At 34.9% G+C, this 17,808-nt stretch overlaps 1 protein-coding gene across 1 annotated transcript; it reads right to left on the reverse strand.

Annotated features, from left to right (window-relative positions):
- Positions 1 to 4,333: 4,333 nt before the first annotated feature.
- On the reverse strand, positions 4,334 to 17,458 carry LOC128558701 (asialoglycoprotein receptor 1-like). The gene is made up of 2 exons (XM_053548807.1): positions 16,400 to 17,458; positions 4,334 to 4,474 (listed from the first exon to the last, which is right to left on the reverse strand). The coding sequence occupies exons 1-2, from the start codon at positions 17,395 to 17,397 to the stop codon at positions 4,342 to 4,344; spliced, it is 1,131 nt and encodes a 376-aa protein (XP_053404782.1). The 5' UTR covers positions 17,398 to 17,458; the 3' UTR covers positions 4,334 to 4,341.
- Positions 17,459 to 17,808: the final 350 nt, after the last annotated feature.

The following is a 17,808-nucleotide window of genomic DNA, read 5'->3' on the forward strand; positions in this document are numbered from 1 at the left end:
ACACGCTGGCGTTTTTCTTTGTCGGTCAGCAAATGGGGGGGCCCAGCGGGCTGAAATCCGTCGTACTTGAAGATGCCTCCTCAGAATTACATGTTTCACAACATCATTGACTTTAGCTATGTTCCTTTTTGTCACTACTGAACATGGCCGTCCACATTTCCTGGCATCTTCAACTGACTCTAGTCCGCTTTAAGTTTTTTGATCCACCTATTTATTGCGGAATAAGAAACTTCATTATGTCCAAAAAACAGCACACAGTTCATCAAAAATAACTTTCGGACATAAACCATGTTTATAGCGCACTTGAATGTAGCTTCGAATTTGAACACTTTTCAGGTGGCAGGGGAGTGCAGATTTGCGAATTTCACATTGACGTGTGGGTACCAGTGTTGAAATATCCATAGAAATCTCGTTTTTGCTTATTTTTCTTTGAAACTACTATGGACTATTGCAGATACTATAGACTACATAAAGACGACTCTCCGGTCCTATGCACCTGTCGCTTTCCATGCCAGATGTAGTGAAAATTGGCCAAATCACCCAAATTTTATAGACCAATATTAGCCTAACCGGGCCTCACTTTGAACTCTGCCATTCATCCATTTTGTATTTTTAAATCCAATTTTGTAGCATATATGTATAGTGCGAACATAGATGCATACCCAGGTGGTGTGGAATGTGTCTCCCAACCACCACTTTATTTCCCTAATTTTCACTTGAAAAAAAGTGGATGGATAACAGCCGAGCGTCTGGTCGACTTTTTGTTCTGATGTTTATGTTTTAGCCGTAACCGGAAGTACGGAGCTAGGAATTTTAAAACACCCGCCATGTAGAATCATTAACCGTTCCTCATTCCCCAGGTATATTAAAGAATTAATAATGATAAATAACCAGTAAGATAGATATGCCTTTATGTCTACCATTTAACACAGTGTATAGTAGTCGCAATTTGACCGCGATGGTTGACTTTAGGCTGATTATTCATATCGATTACTTCATTGTAGAGATAAGGGGTGCTTACTTAGGGTAGCCATATATATTGAATTAATTTGTATACAATGAACTCCTTTTCTATAATATAGGTTGTGCATCATTATGTATTATAATACAAAGGTCAACCATCGGGGTCAAGTTGCGTCCACTATATACGAGTAGTACTTTTCAAATACATAAAAGACGTATTGAAATGGTATCATTGTAAAGGTGATATAACAAATTTCATTTTATGTAAACTTCTTTATATTCGCGTGAACATAAAGAAAAAGAGCCAGTTTCATTACATACTGATGCCCCTCGTAGTACTTTATTAAAGGAATGAATGTCATATTTTTTTTTGTTTTAAGCTCTTGTAAAACCCGAAACCGAAGTACACATATCCGGTAACGTTATCGTAGATATGTGTACGAAGTTTCAAGTGTGTAAAAAAACATGTCATTTATTACTCTTGTTTCTTTATAGACATTGTTTTCAAGTCAGTCATTTTAAGTATAAATAACGTGAAAAAAGTAGTCCAATATCGGGAGCATCACAAAATTTATCAGAATAAATTTGTTTTACACACTTGTAAAAATACTGTTAACCAATCAAATTGAAGAAAAAAGTCCAAAAAAGAAACAAGTAACATTAAAGCCTGCCAATTCCTTTGTTTCTATGATAAAAAACGATAAAACTCCGGTTTCAGGACAATACGCATTATCTGCAAATCGCTGATCTAAAACATGTGTATGTTTTTGTTGAAGCATGTGATCACACGAAAATGACGATTGGAAAAAGTGTCTCATAAACGTTTACTTTTTGGTAAATTTGAGCTGAATCTAGATGGATGGATGACCGTTCCCATGTCATCTGACTTTCGTTACTTAGGCAAGAATTTAGACCCGGCCGTCTACACGTAGCTAGGAAAATCGATTCAAAACTTTATTTATTTTAGAAGTTCTATAAACATCATAAATAACCAGTTGAATATAAATGCCTTTAAAATACACCAATCTATTTTATTAAAAAAAACTTGGCCGTGACGTACCCGGGACACAATGCCACTTAACGGGAACGAGCCAAGTGTAAATTTATCTATAAAGGCATGGGATTTTAAAGCTCGTACTATACTTTCCTATTAAGGAAATACAGAATATGCCACGTTCTTTACTTTACGATATTGGCGTGTTTTTTTTTAAAAAAAACAATTACACAATGTAGTTACAAACATTTAATCACATGCAAAGAAACATATTAACTAAAACAAGTTTACGATTATCGCAGGTGTAAATGACTGTTATATATGTTTGGGAAATTATTTCACCAGTCTCTTTAAAATTTATGATACTTTTTCTGTAAATCGTCATAGGTAAAATAGCATAATAAGTTACGTTTAATGCGAATCTTTATAATCAAATTGAGCCGTTATCAATAATATAAATTTTACATTTGATTTAAGCAAATTTAATAATTACGTGTAGGTGGCAATAGTTCCAGTTCTGTCCCATTTCCAAAGCCCTTCTTTTTCCTCATCAGTCAGTCCAATCCAAGTATGTTTGCCTTTGGAAAGTTGAGCGACAAAATCATTTTCCGATTTGTTTTCAATATCCACTAGATGCGCTTCTTTGCCGGAACAGAAATCTTTTGCTTTTTTATGTCATTTTCATTTCTTCGAATAAATAACAATACATGCTGAAATTTCGCCATCCACTCGGGCATCTTTTTATTGTTACAAAATCTTTGTGAGCTTCTCTTAGTTCAACTATTTCAAGACGAATGTCATCGATAACTGCATCTTTCTTCTCTAGCTCTGCAGCTAGGTAATCATTCTTCTGTGCAAGAGACGTTACGTTAGTCCTCAGGGTCGCAATTGTATTTTGAAAACCTGCTAATTGTTCGTTGTGATGCGTTTCTCTTGTCTTTGATTTCTGAACTTCCCTGTCCAGCTTCTTTGTAAGAGATGCTACGTTAATCTTCACGGAATCGACTATCTTTTGAATACTTGCTAATTGTTCGTCATGCTCGTTTTCTCGTTTCTCAACGTCCTCAATTAGACCAGTAATGTCTTTTGTTATCTTTGCTTCGAATGCAAATTGGTTAAGCTCATACTGTCTAGTTTTGTTCGCAGTTTTATCTACAATTGAATGAATCCACACTTTCTGTTCCATGAAAGCTTTGATAAAGCGATAATCATATTCTGATTTTGTCTGCAGGTTGTGTTTATCTCTGTCCATATCTGTATGCAGATCCTTACTGTGGCACCCCATTTCCTCGATCTCGGAGACGGAATTGTTTAGAACTCCAAGTTTAGTTTCTACTAATTCCACTGTTGATTTAATGTCCTGATTTTCAATGTTCATTCTCATTTCAAGAGTGGTTAGCCTCGATTCTATTACATTCAGTCGCTTATTATTTGACTTTACACCTGCTATTAGCATACAAAAACAAATAAAACTCACTCGAAACATTTTCTTTCCTACACTGAAATATTTTATAACGCTTTGTCATGCAGAGACTTATTATATACAAGGATCAGATGCTTAAATTTCAACTCGTAGAACAAATTACACTACTGTTTGTTTCTAAGTTTTGTGATTTTATTTCGTACTGGCACGGTTAATTATCAGCAAGAATTCTCTTTTGAAGAATCTTTGCTGTCATTTCATCTATATCCTATATCCAAGTAAGCGTTTTTTACCATGAGACCACTCTATCCGCAATTTCAATCTTCATACTTATTGTATTTAGTTTAATCATATTTTATTGCTTCTTTTACTTGACAATACAAATTCACAAAACATGCAAGCAAATGTGGAATATTCTATAAATGCGTGAATACTCATCGTATGTGAAACCACAGGGTATAACAATACTTGTAATATATTAGAGACAATATTTGTTTCATCTTGACTCAATTCTGGGATCATATCCAGTTTTATCTTGCTGCATACGCTGGAGACGGGTAATAAAATAGGATTTTTGTGCAAAGAACAATCACAACTCTAACAACAAAGGCAAGCTAAAAAATGTTGTTTATAGGAGTTTATTCCGCATCGAGTATATTTGACTACTTTGGTTTATTTATTACAAATCTACTTCAGTCAGTAGATCTGAGTTAATGTAAACATTGACAAGTTCTTGAAGTACAATGCAAGATAAAGTAGACGCTACGATACAGATCCAGGCTCTTTATTTGGTGACCTCGAACAGTTCTGACCATCATTCATAATGTCCCATAAATCATACAGAATTAACAGTACATAGAATCCTTGTGCCATTTTAAAACAATTTAAGTTGACTATCATCCGTTGAAAAAAAAACAGTCATACACACAATAACAATATTTGTTACATCTTTGGTTGCTCATTAATTTTTGCAAACAACTCTAGCGCGGAAATTTATACTAGCGTCATCCCATAATTCACGTGGATGTACAGCACCAATAACACCATAGTGTTGCGATTCCTGAAGATTATTTGGCTGTCCTGGTCTCCAGTTCCTGAAAGAGACAACTATCTTATTAGAGGTTAGCATGTATCAATACATTAACTTCGTGAACCTGTCTGTTTTGTGTCCAGACTTGTGGGATAGTTGATCACGGGAAAATACGATCATAATATATCCGAGTTTGTTTACCTTTATAGAGTAGTGCAAGTTAATGCATGACACAAAAATTAAAAGTCAACGTAAATGGTAAAAGACATTACCCTAGAAAAATATTTTGCTCTTAAATTTTGACTGGTTGTCTGCATATCTACGATGGGTGCCTCCAATTGGAAATTGTAGCGTTAAAGTAATGTTTTAACCGTACCAAAATTGTCTCATTATTGTATTTTACTTAAATCAAGATTATAAATTGAAACAGTTTGCCCAACGAATATTTTGTTGAAACTGATACAGGCTAAACTAAAATCTGAGTTAATTCAAACAGGAAAACACTAAAATTAGCATACAGTTTTAAACAACATTTGTTTGTTTCTTTATTTGTATTCTTGCATAAAAACTACCTTTCCCCGGATCCGCCCATGTATTAATGAAGAAAAATCGTGTGTAAACAAGGCAAATCACGTGCTGTTAACTCCCACTGCTGCCACCAGTGTTAAAAAGAATACTCTGTTTGAGAAATCGTGTCAGTTCTTAAGTCCATCCTAACAACACAACCAAAAATAGTTCCAGGCTTTCCAGGGAAATAATTATCTACACAACGTGCAGAATACGCAATGCTACTGTAATGTAATTTCAAAAAAGGGTGCTAGGCTATTGTTTTAAAAGACTAAATTATTCAATGTCTTGGATAGTATATATTCATTCAAAATTAGTTAAAGGCTTTCACCGGAAACTCTTGACCTTTTAAAATTGTTGAAATATAAAACTGACAAGTTATCGTAGCTCTGGGCAGGTTAAGACATAACACCAGGAAAACTACATCTTAATTTGGTAATCAACAGTCTGGCCGGTGCATATAAAAGGTCTATGTACTAGACAATCAGGGAGGTGAGGCGGCAGAGCCACCAACCGTGGTTCTGCCAACGTAAGTCAAAAATACTACATTTGTATTATGCCTCATTAGGTTAATTTCCAAATATGTTATGTGGATTTCATAAAAGACACCTTCAGAATATACATACTTAGTTCGTAACATTTTATAGTAGCTAAATATTATTTGAAAGATGGACACTGAGACAATAAAACTACTTGTACTAAAAGACTTTCTTTAACTACCTGAAATTAAATAAACATCAGAAACGAACTATTGTGTCTTCAATCTTATATATGTGTGTGAAAGTTCTACAACAGGTTTTACAAGTCTGGTAACACTGGTGCCATGTGGTTTTTAGAGGCCATTACGCTACACTACAATATATGCCTTAATACCATTTGTAATGTAAATTCGGCAACTAAAATCAATACAAACTGAAGTCAATGTTTTAATTAAAACAACCACGTGTATGAATACAAATATGCAAATTTATGATCACGTGAATAAACGTTGACCTCGTATCACCTAAACTGAGCGATGATATTGATTAGCGTTTGCATAGTACCAGGAAGGTCTAATACGTATCAGTTGTTCCAGTTATAACGTAGAAAAGGTAGAAACCTAGCCGGGAATCCAGACAGACAATTCAAACATGCTTCCTAACCGCAAGGTCACATGTATAACTCCCGAAATAAAAGACAGTATTTGATAAAGAACGATAACTTCTAATAGCAATAATCTACAGATTATATACATCTACAGATAATCCACGGCTAAAAAATATAAACGGAATTTCAACGGAAAAGTTTCCGAACATTTCCGGTCCATAGACAATACCAGTTTGTACCTACCATAGTTTTTCCAGCAAGTTGTAACAATTTTCAGGTATGTCAGAATAAACTTAAATTTTCGTCAATCATTGCTATCAAATTATAAGATATTATATTAATGCAACCTTAGTGATCTAAGAATGTTACCGAATTTTAGACAGTATTGTCTCGTTGTCGTTTCAAACACTCGAAAATATGACCACATGTTAATTACGCTATTTATAGAAAATCGATAATCAGCAGTGATACGGATTTCCTCAGGCGTTGCTACTGCCAATTAACACTAATTAGCGCACTAATTTAGTAAGATGATTTATGAACAGAACAGGACAGGACAGTTATTTATTGATATAACTTGAACAGTTTAGTTTATTAGTTTATTTAAGTCTCATTCATGTATAAAACAAACATTGACATTTACAATAAAAAAAAAACATTAAGACAACGTATACATGACCAATCTATAAAGATTTACAGGAGACTAGAACATACACATTTTATGAATTGCATGTGGTTTCGAAACAATATACCAATTAAAACAGGCAACCTAGAACTTTGCTGTCTCATTCATTTATAAAACCAACATTGACCATTACAATAAACAGCTCGTTCGACTTTTCAGTGCTTGACTATGAATTAGAGCTACGCCAGTATAAAACAAACAAACAAAAAAAATACACAAAAGGGGCCTAACTCTGTCAAAATTCAGAAAAGAGCTATGGGGATTATTTCTCTTTGTGTATACTTGGATAGTTATTAATTATTCTAAGTTTTGATGGTAACTAAAATAATTTGACTATATCAAAAACATTAACCAAAATTCCTAAGTTATAAAGGGGGATAATTCTCTTATATTCAAATCAGAGTTATAAGGCGTAGACTTCGATAGTTGACAGTAAGTAAATATATTATTATTTTAACACCGAAGCTGGGACGCTGAACATGTACATAGAGTTCATTGTTATATTAAGAACAAAATATATATGCTTTGCTATACGAGAGTGAACAAAACAAAAGAATATTCAGTTAAAATTCATTCAATATTGTTTGCAATGTGACCTGCCATGAGAATCAAAGACATGTATGTTTTGTAAATAATATTCCCTCACGGATAATCTTCCTTCAGTATGTACAACATTAGATACTATATTAATGCATAGATACACATGTATTCGGTACAATTTCGTCTAACAAAACACGAATTATCAACGGGCGCAGCGATGATATTAACACTCGCCTTTTTGATACGGCAATATGTCAGACTGTAGCAAGCCATCGGATAACACTTGACCAATTTAAAAGCTGAATTGTTTTAAGACAGATTCTGCTCACTTCAGTCGCACCAAGAGTAAGCCAACATAGTGCATTTGTGACCAGCTTGGACCTGCGGATCCGCACAGTCTGGTCAGGATCCATGCTGTTCGCTAACGGTTTCTCTAGTTGCACGGATGCACAGGCTGGTCTGGACCCATGCTGGTCGCAAACGCACTATGTTTGATTTCTCATGGTGCGGCTCAAAATATCTGGATTGATACAAATAGGTATAAAAATTAAAACGGTTTCGTTTCGCCAGTTACATAATTTATTTTTCGATTTTTTTCTCGGTCTGACTTAAGTTGTAAGTTTGTCTGACTTAAATGTCCAACATTTTTGCGAAGCCTGCTGTTATGTCTAGCGGACTTTTGAGTACCGGTATAACAGATGGAGTGATAATTAATGTGCCTCTTAAATACACTGGCTGCAGAACTGAAATTCTGAGGTGCATTTGTGGTGCATGTTTTATGCTGTTTTCTTCCACAAAAATCTCATGAAAACCAAAGTTATCCGATAAGGACTAAATCAGTGTGTATATAATTAATGACAGGCACTGTCCAAAAGCTTTAGAAAGAAATCTTAAGAGCTGAATGGTTTGTTGAAAAAGCTTATATTATGTATTTACAGTAGAATAATTTAAGTTGTTGTTTGCGCCACAAATAATCAAAAAGGATCAAAACTATTCGTTCAAGAGAGAATCAGTGTGTATGTAAACAATGACTGGCAATGAAAAAAAGGATAAATTTTGAGACCAAAGCTGAATATTTTGCCCCCCCCCCCCCCCCCCCTCCCCAAAAAAAAAAGTTCTTCTGGTTCTTCTAGTTTATATTAAGAATTCTCAGATGTCACTTTCTTTCTAATATTTTACACATTGATTAGCAGCCACCATCAGCGCTTTGAGCGCTTTGATTATTTTTGAAATGCTTTCTCAGGGACGTATAAGTATTTCTGCGCAGATTGACATCTGGTATCTGCGTCTTGTTTCTTTCAAAAAAACCTATTCTTAATGCATAAAAGATGCAATATAAACCATAGAATGTTTTGCTGTATCAGTTACCAACGCCAAAAGCGCTCCCTCCAATAATGTTCGTTCTCGCTTCTTCCCTTGTTTATTCCCCTTTTAGAACTCAGCGTCGAGTCAGATGTAGACAACCGTGAATTCTGAAGAATCACGTGTAACTTGTGCGATTGTTTGTTTTTAGACTAAGGAATCATATTTATGATTTTGGTAAGTATCAGTCGGTATGTATTTATCAAATTTCAGGAAGAATTTATATAAACAGCTTGAAAGCTTGTCACTACGTTCGTACTCATCCGTACTCTAAGGTGTCCGTACTCAAAATAACTCATATGTAAAGTTATTATTCTTGAAATCGTGCTACTGTTTACGAAATGTTGAAGTTACATGAATACTATTTGGTAATTTCATGTGTGTAAATAACGAGAGATAAAAAAATTCGTGTAAAAATCTTCAGTATGTGTTTTTAGTTATGTTGTTTATTTTTGGGCCCTGGTTATGGATATTCAAAAAATGTTTACCGTTTCCAAGAACAACAGAATAATGATTAAAAAATGTACCGGAATTGTTAAGTCATCACATATGAAAACAATACATTTCGTCGCCGTGTAATGTTCTTTATGCTTTATGTTTGTGACCTCGACGTGTATTATTCCTACATTGTTTTGTACTGTATTGTGTTGCGTTGCGTTGCGTTCATTGCATTGCATTGCATTGCATTGTATTGTATTGTTTTGTATTGTACTGTATTGTATTGTATTGTATTGTATTGTATTGTATTGTATTGTTGGCTTTTTATGAATATTTACTTCATGATTTGTCATCACTAAATTATTAATAAATGCCAGTGTAGCATATATTGTTGATGCGATTTATAATGTAAAAAACATATTATCTGTTTGCTGGCATAAACACGGCAGTAACTTTCTATTTATTATCCCCCGCTGATGAAATCGGGAGTAGGTTATTGAAATGGCGTTGTCCGTCCATGCGTCCGTCCGTCCGTGCGTCTGTCCGTAGCCATTTCTCAGTAACTAGCAGGTAGAATTTCATGAAACTTGAAATAAACATGAACCAACATACTGCGAAGATGCCCGTCAAGTTTTTATCTGGGTAGGCCCCTTATTTCCAGAGTTATGGCCCCTGAAATAGTCAAAAATGCGTGCGTCCGTCCGTCCGCAGCCATTTCTTAGTGACTAGCAGGTAGAATTTTATGAAACTTGAAGTAAACATGAACTAACATACTGCGATGATGCCCGTCAATTTTTTTTTCCACTGTAAAGTTCAGAATTCGCCGCCGAAAATGCATAATTGGCGGATATGCAGCTGACAATATAGGTCGTGCATCCATATTTTACCTTTAAAAGTGATGGTGTTTTATTTGAGGAGTAGTTGTAGGAAGTGCTCGAATCGAATACATTGTGGACAGCCAATTTGAAAGTAAACTATTTCGTCCAGTAATGATGCAGCCGACTCCAAGTCAAATAAAATTCCAGAAAATATTAACGTAGATATATCTTCTTCAAGTTCAAATGTGACTTCCTAAAAATGTTGTTATACTTTTTGTGTCCCATCCCGCATTTCACGTAATAAGACCAGAGTTATGGCCCTTGATAGTCAAATTGTACATAAAGTGTCTAAACATTTGTGCCGCATGTACCTCAAAATTATATGTGCCAAGAGTCATGAAACCACACAAGAATTAAATTCAGCATGCGAAGTTGTGCACCAGTGCTTTTATTTGAGGTTTCACTCAATAAAAACAGATTTATGTCCCTTGACGTGGTCAAATATATACGTAAATGGGATTTGAAAGCTTGTGTAGCACGTATCTCAAAAAGTATTTGACCTAGAGGCATGCAACCTTAAAGGAGCATTATTCCGCATGTGAGTAAGAATATTGGTTAAGGAACTGATAATAACATTGTGCAATTTATTTTGTAAGAAAAAAATGTTCATAATTTTTAGGTGGGTGGGGTAATGAAAAAATACTTTTGTGGGTGGAGTGAATATTTTTTAATTTTTCTTGAAGACAAGCACGGGTCGATATTATTTTTTATTGGTTTAGATTTTTTTGTCTTAGTTCTAGCTAATATTATATAAAATATGAAAAAATTCTGTCCGCTAGATTTTTCATATCATTAAGAAATACTTCGTGTTTTTCTCAGTTTCAGATACTTTCGACATCTGTCAAGAGTAATTTTTCTGAGTTAATATATCTATATGTTGACATTTTATGCATAGTTATAGTGGTGTTATAAATTCGGATGCATAAACAGTAACATGAGAGTGAAACTTCGAATAAATAATTGTTTGCAGTAGTTTTATTATGACATGTATGTACTGTTTCTTCGGACAAAAATACCGACTTGGTGTTCTTAATATACTTTGAGTATTGAAAAAAAGAAGCACGGGTACCTATTATTTTTATTTTTTATTTTAACTTGCCATACATCAATCTATAAATATGCAGAGTTACAAAAAATTCTGTCCGCTAGAAATAATTGTGAAAAACATCTTTAAATTCAAATTTACATGTTAAATAGCAACACTTGGTGCCAAACTACACGAAGACAATATTTCATTCTAGTTACACTTCAAGCTCACATTTCAAATAACTCCATTTATTTCTAGAATTTTACTTTACAAACCAGTCACCAGATGATTAGGAGACACTAAATAAGTGGCAAAACATAAGGGACGTAACTGGGCAAAATATAAAACACAAATGTAATGACTAGCAGTAGATTTGTCTTTTCTCAAACACTTAAATGTTTATAACTTAACAGGGATCTACTATAAGATTTTACAGCTTGGAAAAGGTACACAGTTTTTACATGATTTTCACTTTTTGTAAAATATTATGATCATTTTATGCTGGATTTACAGCCAATTTCACTGATGTGACTCAAATGATAATTGGTAAAAAACGACAAATAACTTGAATTGTATTGCTATTAATTAACACACATATTAACATGTGAGGAGTCATCTCTGAAATTTTCACCAAACTTTAACTTGTAAACGAAAGGTTATGGCTCACTGAAGAGAGGTACCACTTGTCAATAATAAATGGGAATTATACTAATGTTAAGAAAAAGTGGACAACTGTATAGCTGAAAATAACGCAATATGTGGTTCAGTTGAAAGGAGTTTAATATTTAATATTTAATATTCCCTACCCACTTTATGTGCACTACTGCATCATGAAAACCCATTAATTGTCAATATTATGGCATATACATTAACGCCCATACACAGTTCAATGTGTAATTTTAAATGAGAAAACACAATATGTTTGTGCGTGTCGCTTAAAAACAAACATGAAATCACTTACCCTAACCCCTATTATTAAGCTTAATTTAGCATATTTTAGTGAAAAAAGCAAAGCAAGAGGGCAATGACGACCCTATATTGTTTACCAGAGTTGATCTGGCCTACTGATCTAGTTTTTGACCCCACATGACCCAGTTTCAAACTTGACATAGAGATCATCAAGACAAACATTCTGGCAAAGTTTCATAAAGATTGGGTCACAACTGTGGCCTTTAGAGTGTTTGCAAGTTTTCCTTTGATTTGGCCTGGTGAACTATGTTTTGATCCAACATGACCCAGATTCGAATTTGACCTAGGGGTCATCAAGAGAAACATTCTGACAAATTCTCATGAGTTTCAAACTTAAACCGTGGACTCTTGAGTGTTAACTTCAAAATTTTGAAACCGGTTTATCATTTGTATGAAATCGAATCGAACCGGTTAATCGGCCGCCATATTTGAAATGTTGTTTTCTGTACTGATGACCATTTAAAGATACTTCCAGCAGCTGATTTTATTAGGAACTTACGGACTTTATCGTTTGGAAGCAGTGTGATAATTGATAAGTCATATTTTGGTGTATTTTTAGATATATCACTATAAGTAAATCGAAGACTATTGATTATGCTCAAGTTGATGTTTTTAGCGGAAATATACTGCGGGTCGATGTTCTGATCAAAGAAATATAAAAGGTTAAGTACGTTTCGTAATGTTTATTGTTTAAGAGCGATTAGCGGTTTTGCAAAATTGAAACCGGTTTCACCTAGTAATCGAATCGGTTCCGATTAACCGAGTAATCGTCCCAGTCCTAGTGTTAACAAGAGTTTCCTTTGATCTGGCCTACTGATCGGGTTTTTAACCCCATATAATCCCGTTTTAAACTTGACCTAGAGATCATTTATACAAACATTACGACTAAGTTTCATAAAGATTAGGTCACAACTGTGGCCTCTAGAGTGTTAACAAGCTTTTCCTTTGATGTGAGCGGGTGGACTAGTGATTGATTCCACATAATCTAGATTTGAATTAATCTAGAGGTAATCAAGACAAACATTCTGACCAATTCTCATAAGCTTTAAGCTTACACTGTGGACACTAGAATGTTAACAAGATTTTCATTTGATCTGGCCTACTGACCTAGCTTTTGACTCCATATAACCCAGTTTCAAACTTAATCTAGAGATCATCTGTGCAAACATTCTTACTAAGTTTCATAAAGATTTAGTTACGAGGGCTGTTCCAAAAATAATGTCATTTGTGTTTTTTTTTTTCGCGGAAATCGTTTCATGTGTACACAGAACCACCTCGTGTCGAGAGAATGATCACTGAATCGTAACATAGGTAAATATCTCGCTCACACGTTCACTGACCTTAGTTCAGTGTACATTGCTTTATAGCGTATTCATTACACTTTACACAAAATGACTGGGAAAAGAGCTGAAAATGTGCTTGAAATAAGGGCCTACATAAAAGGTAGGTCGCTACTCGGCATGAAGCTTGTAGATATTCACCGTGAGGTGTGCGACATTTATGGGGAGGGTCAAATGTCTAACAGGACTATTTGCAGGTGGGTAGCTAAATTTAGGACCGGACAGCAGCAACTCAAAGATGCTGCTCGCACAGATCGTCCTGCAGCAACTACGTCGAAAGGTAACATTGAAAAAATCCTCAATTTGCTAAAAAAAGGATGCCCGATTCACCGTAAGGCAATTGGCCCGAATAACAAACTTGTCGTTAGCACGAGTTCATGGGATTTTGAAGAAACACCTAAAACTTAGAAAAATAAATGCAAGATGGATACCCCATTTGTAAACAGATGAACAAAAGAGGACCCGTGTAACAATGGCAAAAAAACTTCTGAACATGTACCCAAAATACAGCAAAAAGGTTTTTGATAATATAGTTACTGGTGATGAAACCTGGATTTATTATTTTGAACCAAAGCGGAAGTATTCCAACCGAATTTGGGTCACCAAAAATGCGAGACGCCCAAGTATTGCCAAACGAATACGAACGGTGAAGAAGGTTTTGTATGTATTTTTTTCACTCATAAGGGTCCAGTCATTCAAATTCCGGTACCAAAAGGCAGTACGGTCACAGGAAAATTCTATAAAAAAGTTGTTCTAAGAAAATTGAAGAACTACTACAAAAGTCGCCGCCCCAAAACAGGACTTAAGTACCTCCGACTTTTGCATGATAATGCACCCGCTCACAAGGCACGCATTGTGGCCGAGTTTTTGGAGTCAGAGAAGGTTACCGTCCTTCCACACCCTCCGTTTTCGCCAGACGTGGCCCCCTGCGACTATTTTCTGTTTCCCAAACTTAAATATCATCTGTCTGGAAAGAGATACAAATCGAGAAATGCCCTTGGATCTGCTGTTTATCAGTATCTGTTGGGTGTTCCCATAGAAGAGTATGAACAATGCTTCCAAAAGAGGATTGGCCGGCTCAAAAGGTGTATTCAGGCTGACGGAGAGTATTTTGAAGGGCAGAGCAAGTTAAAATGATTAGAACATATGCAGTATAGGAGAACCGATGCAAGTGACATTACTTTTAAAAACACCCCTCGTACAATTGTGGTCTCTGGAGTGTTAACAAGCTTTTCCTTTGATTTGACTTTTTTACCCCACATGACCCAGATTCGAGCTTGATCTAGAGGTCAAGACAAACATTCTGGCCAATTCTCATGAGTTTTACGCTTAAACTGTGAACTTTAACGTGTTAACAAGAGTTTCCTTTGATCTAGCCTACTGACCTAGTTTTAATCCCACATAGCTCAGTTTCAAACTTGAACTAGAGATCATCAAGACAAACATTCTGACCAAGTTTCATAAAGATTGGATTACAAATGTGGCCTCTAGAGTGTTAATAATGCTGACGCTGGTGAGTTAAAAAACGACAAGAAATAGTAACAAAGTACAATTATATCGCATGAGTAACAATACTTCTTAATTATTAGGTGATGTAAATAGTTTTAAACTGAATAGTGGAAAAGGAAATAAGCGATTATGGATATGCTCTAAATATTTGTGTTTTGACGGCCATATATATATATATATATATATATATATATATATATATGCGGCAATCTTGGATTTCGTAAACTTTGCATCCAAATCGAACCAACTGAATAGCAGTTCCAAAAACTAGAGATCCCGACAAACATTTTGATATACAATGTATAAAACTTTCTGTTGCATCACGGAGACCACTAGTACGGTGCTCTGAACCTCTGTAGATTTGCAGCACTATAAATGATAACACTATCATAGAGAAGAATTTTCTGTGCTACATGAAGTGTGACTACCACTCGAGAGCTCGAGAGCTCATCTGATTTTTTTTAATTACGAGATATTGTCGTCACTTGATAGTCGGTGTCGGCTTCGGTTAACATTTTAGTTCCATTTTTTGAAACTTGAATTCGGAATAATTTTATTCAGATAATGGTATACATATGTCCTTAAAAGTCGTTATACCGTTATATTATACATAATTTGAGATGATATTAGCGTTTGCAAATTAAAGGTAACGTTGACGTATTGAAGTCACGTTATGTGTCCTATACTTCAGACGGTTACTCCTTATACCTAAATACAGTAGTTGAATGGTTATTGGCTTTGAGGCGTACTAATGCTTCAAGAAAAGAGTTTTAGGATACGCTGACTAGTGACAAGGATAAAAATCATAACAAGTTTACTATATGATATCTGCCATTGTCGAAGATATACGAGGACAAAGTCGGCAATATTTTGCTCCTTCTCGGCCTATACAGGAATCTATGCCTTTAATTCGATTGGTTACTCAACTCGATGGTATGTGATAAAGGTTCTGATCTCTGATTTGGTCACCAGCTGGGACAATATCAGAAGCCGTTCTTGGCAGAAAAATAGACGCCATCTTGATCTTTTATGTTTTGTCATTAATTACCTTTATAACCATACTGATATTATTTAATTACGGATACGGATGATAAATCATTTAATAGGCTATGTCTAACTACGTCCTAAAATAGGCTTGTGGTTGTCATACGATGTCAAAATGTGCGTTGAGATATTGAAGATGCCAACGGAAATCACTCTTGTAAAATGGCGATTTCTCCTTTATTAATGAACATTACATAGTATTGGTATCATACGAAATGGTTTGACAAAGTGTATAAGCTCGAGGAGTCAAACCGGAAGCAAAAGTGTACATGCGTAAAATACAATTTACTTTATGACAATGGCTTTATGTCAATACAATTTTAATTTCAGACATTCAATAACATGCAAAGAAGCACATTAAGTGAAAATTTACGGTTATCGCTAGGTGTAAATGACTGTGTTATATGGAAAAGTATTTCACCACTCCCTTCAAATTTAGGATATTTCTTCTGTAAATCATTATAGGTAAATGCATAAAGTAGTATTTTAAGTTACATTCAATCATTAATATAAATTTTTGTTTAAGCAAAAATCGAATAATTACGTGTAGGTTACGTTATTTCCAGATCTGTCCCATTTCCAGAGCCCTTCTGTTTCCTCATCAGTCATTCCAATCCAAGTGACTTTCCCTTTGGAAAATTGAACGACAAAATCATTTTCCGATTTATTTTCAATATCCACTAGATGCGCTTCTTTGCTGGAACAGAAATATTTTGCTTTCGTATATGTCATTATCGTGTCTTCGAATAAATAGCAATGCATGTTGAACTTTCGCCATCCACTCGGGCATTTTATTGTTTTTGTTACAAGATTGTTTTGTGTTTCTCTTAGTTTACCTATTTCAAGACGAATGTCGTTGATAACATCATCTTTCTTCTCTAGTTCTGCAGCTAGGTAATCATTCTTCTGTGCAAGTGACGTTACGTTAGTCGTAAGGATTGCGATTGTATCTTGAAAACCTGCTAATTGTTTGTTGTGATGCGTTTCTCTTGTCTTTGATTTCTGAACTTCCCTGTCCAACTTCTGTGTAAGAGATGCTACGTTAATCTTCACGGAATCGATTATCTTTTCAATACTTGCTAAGTGTTCGTCATTCTCGTTTTCTCGTTTCTCAACGTCCTCAATTACACCCTTAATGTCTTTTGTTATCTTTGCTTCGAATGCAAATTGGTTTAGCTCTAACTGTCTAGTTATGTTCGCATTTTTATCTACAGTTGAATGAATCCACACTTTCTGTTCCATGAAAGCCTTAATAAAGCGATAATCATTCTCTGATTTTGTCTGCAGGTTGTGTTTATGTCTGTCCGTATCTATATGCAGATCCATACTGTGGCACACCATTTCCTCGATCTCGGAGACGGAATTATTTAGAACTCCAAGCTTAGTTTCTACTAATTCCACTGTTGATTTAATGTCCTGATTTTCAATATTCATTCTCATTTCAAGAGTGGTCAGCCTCGATTCTATTACATTCAGTCGCTTTTTATTTGACTTTACACCTGCTATTAGCATACAAAAACAAATAAAACCCACTCGAAACATTTTCTTTTTACACTGGACTCTTTTATAACGCTTTGCTATGCAGAGACTAATCGTATACAAGGATCAGATGCTTAAAAATCAACTCGTAGAACAAAGTACACTACTGTTTGTTTCTAAGTTTTTGTGATTTTATTTCGTACCGGGTTAATTATCAGCAAGAGTTCTCTTTTGAATAATCTGTACTGTCATTTCATCTGTATCCTAGTAAGCGTTTTTACCGTTACCATGAGACTTACTCTATCCGCAATTTCAGTCTTCATACAAATTGTATTTAGTTCAATCTTATTGTATTACTTCTTTTACTTGACAATACAAGTTCACAAAACATGTAAACAAATGTGGAATATTCTATAAATGCGTGAATACTCAACTTATGTGAAACCACAGGGTATAACAATACTTGTAACATAT

This window comes from Mercenaria mercenaria, chromosome 7, assembly GCF_021730395.1.
Source record: "Mercenaria mercenaria strain notata chromosome 7, MADL_Memer_1, whole genome shotgun sequence".
In the NCBI taxonomy this organism is placed as follows: Eukaryota; Metazoa; Mollusca; class Bivalvia; order Venerida; family Veneridae; genus Mercenaria; species Mercenaria mercenaria.

Bases quoted from the DNA above. Each gene is read 5' to 3' on its own strand.
- LOC128558701 (XM_053548807.1), bottom strand. From the start codon at position 17,397: ATGTTTCGAGTGGGTTTTATTTGTTTTTGTATGCTAATAGCAGGTGTA. The intron at 4,475-16,399 runs GTAATTATTCGA...TGTCTCTTTCAG, and splicing joins GGAAATAACGTAACCTACAC to GAACTGGAGACCAGGACAGC.